General features: G+C 45.6%; 1 protein-coding gene across 3 annotated transcripts in view; it reads left to right on the plus strand.

The window, feature by feature from the left end:
- birc6 (baculoviral IAP repeat containing 6) overlaps nucleotides 1-8403 on the plus strand; it is a 62077-nt gene extending 53674 nt beyond the window's left edge. For all 3 annotated transcript variants that reach the window (XM_068328197.1, XM_068328198.1, XM_068328199.1), the window contains exons 69-73: nucleotides 15-176; nucleotides 263-340; nucleotides 2348-2536; nucleotides 6969-7103; nucleotides 7214-8403. In XM_068328197.1, the coding sequence (XP_068184298.1) occupies nucleotides 15-176; nucleotides 263-340; nucleotides 2348-2536; nucleotides 6969-7103; nucleotides 7214-7393 (744 nt within the window). In that variant the 3' untranslated portion in view covers nucleotides 7394-8403. The remainder of the gene's footprint in view (nucleotides 1-14; nucleotides 177-262; nucleotides 341-2347; nucleotides 2537-6968; nucleotides 7104-7213) is intronic.
- Nucleotides 8404-9035: the final 632 nt, after the last annotated feature.

Raw genomic sequence — 9035 nt, forward strand, 5'->3', positions numbered from 1 at the left:
CGTCTCTGTTTCAGGTTCTCATCACGGGCCCAGCCGACACGCCGTACGCCAACGGCTGCTTTGAGTTCGACGTTTATTTCCCCCAAGATTACCCCAACTCGCCTCCGCTGGTCAACCTGGAGACCACCGGTGGACACAGCGTGCGCTTCAACCCTAACCTTTACAATGATGGCAAAGTGAGTTTCACGAAGAGTTTAGCGCCGATCCGACGGCGGCGCCGCGTTCAGGTGTCACTAACGTTCTCCTGTGTTTGTCTGTTGAGGTGTGTTTAAGTATCCTCAACACGTGGCACGGGAGACCAGAGGAGAAGTGGAACCCACAGACCTCAAGCTTTTTACAGGTGAGCTTGGAAGATCCACGGCGACGGTTACCCGTCCGGATGGACAAGTCGTTGTCGACGCGGGTTATCACGTCCGTGTCATCGCACCGCCTGCGGCTCGGTATTAATGGGCTTGGTGTTTCGACAGCTGACATAAAGGATCCTTTTTTTTAAGTCGAGTGTGTGGGCGTTAATCAAAGAAAACAAAGCCAGCATCATTCGTAGCTTGGGGTTATGCCTGTTCGCACACATCACTCATCTGGACGTCCGCTGCAGATCAGTCGTCTTCTGAAGCCCGTCTGTTTGTAGTCGTGATTTAGTAGACCGTCGTCTTTTTTTTTTTTGCTCTGCAAATTGGCTGTAGCCACGTCTTTGGTAACATTTCCGTCTTTTCTTGAAGGCAAGCCTTACACACCAGACGTTCATTACCTCCTCTGAGGAGCTTGAGTTTGTTAGAATTACACCCAAAAAAACAGCTTTATGTATTTTAAAAGACTTTTGATGGGAACATTTGGCATGTGGCAAAGAAGAAACTCAAATGAAGTCAATTTATATGAAGAAAACTTTTTTTTTTTAACTTTTTGTTTTAATGGGGAAACATCTCACAAGCCTCTCCCCTTTATCTTTTTATCCACAAAATGGAATGGTTCCTTCTTCTTTGGCTGGTGATCAACTCTCCCATAAGTTGAATTCAAATTTGTCACTTACTGTATGCTAATCAGTAAAAAAAATAATTCACAATTATTTTTATTTTACTGTTATTTTAATACAAATTTCAGGATGGAAAATTGTTTTTCTTCTGCATCTGTTCAATATGTTACTTTTTTTTTTTGTATTTAAATCACAGACCCAGCTCACGACTGTGGTCAGCCTGTTCTGATATGGATTGCTTTATTAGATTAGGTTTATAATTGGAATTCGGGATTAGGGTTTAATTGAATTATAGGGGACTGTCGGTCCTTGGTGGAGGTATGCAACCTAGTGGATGTCCTTCAAGAGAACTTATTCACCAAAGGCTTTGTAAAAGTCACTTCTTTTTAATGATATTTGTGCACAAGAAGCACAGCATTACTGTACATATTGTAATAGTAGACCAGTCAATAGGAATTTATTTCTTTGCTGCCTTATTTATGACATAGGGAACACACTGGCCTCTCAAGGTTTTTTGTAAGGAGTGTATTTTAATCAATGTTGGAGAGTTTGGACTGCATGCAATAGATAATGCACATTATTAGGGGAGCAACAAATACGCAATGATTGAATTTAAGTTTGTTCTATCGATAAGCACACAAATCGCCACCACAGCGGGTCGGCACACCCACGCTACCGTTTGGTTGTTAGTCATACGAACGCCGGCGTTCATTTTCTGTATGTATTGATCCAACAACAAGCGAGCTGCAGCCCTTAGAAATAGATTCCTCCTGTTTTTTTTATTTTATTATTTTTTTATAATTCCCTCATTTGCAGGGTTGGAGAGTGCATATAGATGTCTCCATTGATTATCATTCCTGTTAGCGTGCTGAGGATCAATAATGGAAAATAAGAGGGGTGGAGGTGAGTAGGAAGACTGTGGGAGTGGGCTAGGATAAAGAAATCTCCCATCTGGGTTTGGTTTGGGGCTTTTAACACGTGGAAAAGATGTTTGAGTCAGACGGACTGCATCGGCTGAAGGTCAATGGGACATGATAGAGCGTTATTTTTTGAGTTGTGCGTCGAGCAGCTCCGGCATTGCCAGCAGGCAGGCCTCCAAGGCGTAGATGGTGGTTGGTGGCGACGTAGCGGCTAGAAATGGACAGAGGGGATGGTGGGACGACGTCCTCGTTCTCCTTGAGACGGGCCGGCGCATTAATCGAGCCGTTAATAAAGATACGATGAAGGATATATCTTTATGAACACAAGGAATTCCAGGAGGCAGACTCCGAGGGGGATGAAATGTACCCATAGATCAGCGCTAAGTAGTTGTGTTAGAAAAATAAAGTCCAGTGATAATCCTCAATATTTCCCCCCACGTGATTCCATTTCCTGCAGGTGCTAGTGTCGGTGCAGTCCCTCATTCTGGTGGCTGAGCCTTACTTCAACGAACCGGGATACGAACGCTCCCGCGGGACCCCCAGCGGCACGCAGAGCTCACGGGAATACGACGGCAACATACGGCAGGCGTCCGTCAAATGGGCCATGCTGGAGCAGATGCGTAACCCCTCGCCGTGCTTCAAAGAGGTAGGAGACGCCGCCGCCAAATGTTTAAAATGTTCAGAGGACTGTGATTGGACTCTCAACCGGTGCAGGAAGAGAAATGCAGGAAGAGAAGAGTTGTTTAGGATTTAGAAAGGAAAACGCTCAAGTGACTTATCCTGTGTTCAAACGATGACATCAGAGACACAATCTTTTCAGGTACATGGGTCATTTTTCAGGATTTGTTCCGGGGGGTGGATTGTTTGGAGGAGGTTCATTATTCCCTCCTCGTATCCACAGCCGGCGCTGCTTGTATTAGCGAGAGATTCGGAGGTGAAATGAGTCTGTCTGGCCTTTTGCACAACAGGCGATGCGGGAATTAAACAACAACAAATAAAAAAAAAAAACCTGGGTCCATGACATCACCAGCCCGTCGGTGAAATGGACCGCTGGACCGAGAGATATTGAGAGGACGCAGTCGGACTCGGCGAAGCCACCCAGGCTGAGCGATCTCACACAGACTCACACAGGAATTCAATTAAGCCTGGTGAGATTCTGCCCCCCTGTGCGTTTCCCACCGCCGGCCTTTTAGCAGCGTCCGAGACAAATGTTGTCACACGCCGGGATGTGAAGAATCGTTCTCTCGTGGTTTTTGGCTTCTATAACCTGCATGAGAAGCGCCCCTGAAATGAGGACAACAGGCTCACTTAAGTCATGTGGCCGTAGACATCCCGGAGCTGTGAAGGAGGTTATATGGAAATGTTACGACTAGGTCTGTCACTATTATTACAGCATCCCCTGATTGTGATTATTTGAGCCAACCACAATTATTTTGCATGATTGCCTCCATTAATCTGCATTAGAACTCCTGGTCGGAACAGAAATGTCACATTTCATCAGTATTTCCACATCGTTTTCTACTGTCGGTGGTTTGACCGACTCTCATTAATGATGTCGTCCTCCTCCTGCTATTCTTTAACCTTTTTTTGTGTGTTTTTTTAAAACTTCTCTCCATCGTTTTTCTTGATGATTAAATCTCCGTGCTCAGTCGACTCACCGAGGTCCTCTCCGACTCCTCTTTTTAAATGTTCCTCGTGTGTTCCATAAAAATCCAGTTAGGAGCGTTGTTGCTTTTTTAATGCTCCCAAAGTGTTGAAAACTCGCCGCCACCTGATATTTGAATTGCAAGCTGTCTCAAAAATTAAAAAAAAAGAACATAAAAGACGATGCTTTTTGATGTGGATTTTAAATTGGAGTTTTGTTTGTGGTTTAGTTTTCACTTTTTTTGATTTCATTGATTCTGCTATGTTGTGGTTTTATTGCGGCGGTTTCCTCTGCGGCGCCTCCTGCTGCCCCTCCCCGTGTTGCTCCGCCTCCTGCTGCTCCTCCTGAGGCGTCCTTCTGTAGCCCGTACAATCACACAATCACGCATCGAACATGAGGCGTCCTCTCGATGACCCGTCCCGCAGACGGAGCATCGATAGGACCTCGTCCATGTCGTTTCCGTGCATCATTATATGTAAAGCTCCGCTCTGCGTGGCCCCCGGGGCCCCTGAAGGTTGTCCACCAATGCGACTGAAAATCAATAGAACCGCTCATCCTGTCCGACACATGACCCTCCGTCAATCGGCTGGCCTCTGTCTTCATGGAAGCTGTACTTCACGAAGCCAGCTCCATTACAGATTTGTTTAGAAAGGACATGTTTAGCTTCAAATGAATATTTATCACTATTAGAATCAGTAGAATGACTAAATAATCTCAGCTCCTTCATGGCTTTTCAAACTATATCAGCGCACAGATGGTGATTTTTGTTGGAACTGTAGTGTTCATATTTTCAAAATTTTTTTTATCACACTTTAGAAGTTTCCAAACGTACAAATGAAGTCCTTCAGGTGCTCATAAAAAATTGAACTTTCAATATGGTTTTGACGCTCCCAAAAAACGTCACCAAGCAGACCTTGACTTGACCGTTCTTTGTCTAATACTGTCAAATTTTGAGCTGTAATAAAAAGAAAAGCTCCAAATTTCTTTATTAGATCTGAGATTCTCTCTCCTGCGATGAAAACGGATTAATTTTTGCTCGCGTTCACGACGCCGTGTCTGTTAATGGCCACCGTGAGTCCATTATTGGCATCTGATTGCTTGGAAAAGATTTTATTTTAGGTGTGTGTGTGTGTGAGAGAGAATCCGGCGTTGCCACGTTCTATTTATAGAGGGAGAGCTGGAGGATGGAGTCCCGGCTTGAATTATGCAGCAGCAGGTTGTCAGGTGGAATTAAGGACAATGAGTTGCATGTTTAAAATATGGATCACTGTGTGTGTGTCTGAGACAACTGAGGAACCAGAGTACACTTGTAAAAAGTGCATTCCTCTCGGCGGTGGGTTCCCTACATAGGGTAAGGGTCCTGGACTCCACCATCTGAGTCTCGGTGAGGTTGGGCGTTCAGCGGTGGGACGCTGTCCTGACAGGAAGTGGATTGCTCCGTTGAATATCTCTGCATTATTGATCGGATTCAGAGACGACATCTCCGTCTGTGTTGCAAGCAAACCCATCGGAGCCCCCGGCGAGGTTTCTGGAAGACTTCCCCATCGGAGAGTAGAGTCTCTCAGCGTTGGGACGTCCGGAAGACCCACCTTAAGTTGGGGACGCTTTTGCTCCAGCGTTTGGGGGCAGGTTGTGGGTGAAATGGGCAGCTACCTGGGGCAACAAGACACCCCTAATTAATGCCTGGATTATTCAGCTCTGCCCTTGACCCTTCACGTGTTGAGTGTTTCCTCAGCTCCTCTTCCTCCACCGCCCTGTGGAATAATGAGTGGGCAGCATTACCTTAAAGGTCATTGAGTTTATCAGGCAGCCGGGGCCTTCGTCTCTGACCGCACGTAGAAGCTGAATATACTCATGTATACATCTCAGTGTGTGTGTGTGTGTGTGTGTGTGTGAAGACGTCTATTTTCTGAAAGGTCATTTGTCAAGACACCCAATGTTTACTTCATGATGAGAGACGGTCTGCATGTCGAGCTTCCTCACATGCTGTGATCGATGGTCGTGTCCAAATACCAAAAGTGAAAACTCTACCACCCCACCCGTGCGCCGCCGTATGGACCTGGGGAGGGAACGACCCCTTTGAAGGACCTCCCGTCCGATCAGGCGTAATATCGGCCTCCCGTCGTCATCGTTCTCATCTGAGGTCGGAAACACGGCAGGATTCCTGGACCGGGTCTCCTTCACAGGAAAGCCTGAGCAGCCACATTTACCACACATCTATGACCTTGAAATGCCCCCCCCCCTCCTTTCAGAAGTGTGGCCGTCCTCTAACTCGCTGGGGTGTAACTCAAATGGGGGGGGTTGGGAGTTGGGTTTGACGGATGAGAAGTAGCGGCGAAGATGGAATAAAGATAAAGAGAGCAGAGGGAGAAGTTGAAGAGAGATTAAACCCCAACCCCCCCACCCCCACCCCCCACCCTCCCCACCACCCAAACCTTTTCTGCTGCCTCTCCTCCCTTGGTAAACATCAAATCAGCAGCAGCCACAATAACTAATCCACTCCCTCCACCGGCGGAGCAGCGGCTACAGTCACATCCACCACGCCGCTAGCTGCATACTGATGCCTCGGCCCTGGCGACCGTTGCTAGGAAGTCGTCTGGAGGGGCAGGAGACGGGGGCGCCGGTGATTGACATCAGCTATCGAGCATAGTGTCCTATATATGATGTCAAAGAGCGACTTAAGCACCGTCCATAATAAACATCCCCTCAGTAATGGAGAGATGAGGAGAGAAGTTGATCTCATTCTCGCTGTGAAAGAGGAATTTGTATTCCGCGTCCGGCTCCGGCGGATACTTGGCGGAATGGAGGGATGCTGATAAAAGACGCGAGCCGCTTCTTGTGTCAGTTAATCAGCGAGAGAGAGAGAGAGAGAGAGAGAGAACAGATCTCAGGCCGTCCTTAAGCAGATTAAAGATCCGGATTATCGGAGCAAAATCGGAACGTTTTGGAAGTGAAATAATTGTGGCCACGTCGAGGTTCGGTCAGGGTTTTGTTCCGTAATGAAAGTCAGAATTGCCAAGAAGGAAAACGACTGCGGGGGAAATGAAGTCTCTTGATTAAATCACAGCTCCTCTCAGAGTTATTACCGCCTCGGAGGAGGTTGTGTTGTGGTGGCGTTTGTTTGTCTGTTCAGATTCCTGGAAAATGTTCCGAATGGATTTGGATTCAGTTCTTTTTTTTTGGGGGGGGGGGGTGTTAGAGGTGGCCCGACGGAACAGTGCGATGGATTCTGGTGGCGACCCGGATCATTTCCAGGCACCTGAAAGAAGTTTTTTTTGTAGCTTTCCTACCAGCAGAGGGCGTCAGTTTCCCCCAGAGGCGAGCTCCATTACAGATTTGTTTAGAAAATGAAGGGACTGGTTTTTTTAATCCTTCTTCTTCTTCACTCGTTTGCTCGTATCTGTCGTTGATTATTCGTTTCGCGCGTCCGCAGGTGATCCACAAACACTTCTACCTGAAGCGAACCGAGATCATGTGTCAGTGCGAGGAATGGATCGCCGACATCCAGCAGTACAGCAGCGACAAGAGGGTCGGCCGGACCATGTCCCATCACGCCGCTGCACTTAAGGTACTTCCGTCAGATCGGGATCCCACATGCTACGAAGCATCCCGTTGAATAAACGTGGGGGGGGGGTTTTTGTTGTTTTTTTTGATGTGTGGTATCTGATGTTCCCACAGAGACACACAGCTCAGCTCAGGGAGGAGCTCCTGAAGCTGCCCTGCCCCGACGGCCTGGAGCCCGACTGCGACGAGTTCTCGGAGAGGAGCGCCGCCCTCATCCTCAAAGAGCTGCCCAGCCAGGACGCCGAGAAGCCAGGCAGCAGTCAGGACAACCACTGCGGCGAGGGCCAGCTATGAGTCTCCTCCCCCCTGCCCCCATTCCTCCCTCCCCCTCCCTGTATGATTATTATTCTTGGAAAGACTTGACGGCTGCAGAGCACAAGCCTCCACTTTGTCAATATTAGTATGTAAAGATCTAATAGCAGAATAGAGGAGAACGAGGGGTCGCGTGGAACCCCCGACGCCATGAGACGACACCGCGCCCTAATCGAAAAACAGACAACGAAAAGTTTTATTTACCTGTAAAAGAGTGTAAACATTTTTGTGCTTTTTTTTTCCAATTATAAATAACCACTGATTGGTATGTTATTAATCTTGTGTATACATACTGGCAGAGGAAAATTACAGATTATATAAGGGAAACTACCTTTAGAAAAGAATGTTTATTGAAAGTTTTTTTTTTTTCTTTTTGACTGTTGTAACTAAGGACATGTCGGTTATTCCTAAAAGGATGCTATTTAAAGAGAGAACAGAGTCTGAGCTAAAAAAAAACAAAAAAAACGACAAACGCCCGTCTGGTCATCTGTTGCTTCGTTTCTCTTGGTTCATATGAATAAAGGCTGAGGTGGACGTTTTTAAATGCTATGTTATCCCTTCAAATGAAAACGCGCCATGCTCTGGATCAACATCTGTCGCCTCTCAGAACTTCTCCATGACCGTTTTTCCATCGACGTGACTGCAGATTGTTTGTCAGAGCATCATGGGAAATGTATTCTGAGGGCTCATGCATGTGAATGTGTGTTTTCTGTGTGTGTGCAACATTCCCCAGTGAGATACAAAGCTGTGATGTGCCTTTGGTCGACACCATACCACAGAGAACTGACAGAGAACCTTTACTGATTTCTTTGCAATTTATACAGAATTAATAACTCTGCTCCGTCTTGACATAAAAACTGCTTGAATCTTTTTTTTTTTTATTTTATTGAACTCGGTGAACAAAAACAAAATGCACTTTCTATTTTAATCACTCCTTAGAACAGTCACATCCTCCTTTTGCTAGGACATTAAATGGAGCTTGAAAATATGGATTGGTTGTGTGAATGTTTTTTTTTCTCCAGTCCTGTTGTCCTAAAGAGAATGCATGAACGATAAGCCTCTGGCTTTAGCCTGAAATAATCTCATTTTGTTCCGGAGCAGGATCGGAATATTAGAAATGATTTTAGAAATAATTTTCCAAACATCATGAAAGAGCTGAGAGAAAAACTGATGGACTCAAATCATAATCGGAGTAAAAAAATTAAATATACTGACGTTTAATCTTTGCTAATTAAAAAAAAAAATTTGTTGCCTATTAAATCTGCCCTTATTTTCCCACAAATTGTCCTAAGTATGTGGATTGTAAATCTTTATTATCTACTGCTACATGCTAGCATTTAACACCTGGCAACCGAAAGTTTTAGGTTTTGAAATGGTGACGCAGGCATTTTTTGGACCAATGAGGCGTGACTCCGCCCACTAAGATTGTAAATTTTAGTAAACCCGCCCACCTCCGCACTGGTGACAGGAGACCTAAAATTTAATTTCCCTTCAGGGATCATATCAGTCCATAAAATTAAAGAAAAAAATTTTTTTTGAAATAAATAAAAACTTCTAAATAAAATCCATCATACAAATGTTAAAGTGTCATTTTTTAAATGTATTTAATTCAAGTTGTTCTTAC

This window comes from Antennarius striatus, chromosome 11, assembly GCF_040054535.1.
Source record: "Antennarius striatus isolate MH-2024 chromosome 11, ASM4005453v1, whole genome shotgun sequence".
Taxonomy (NCBI): Eukaryota; Metazoa; Chordata; class Actinopteri; order Lophiiformes; family Antennariidae; genus Antennarius; species Antennarius striatus.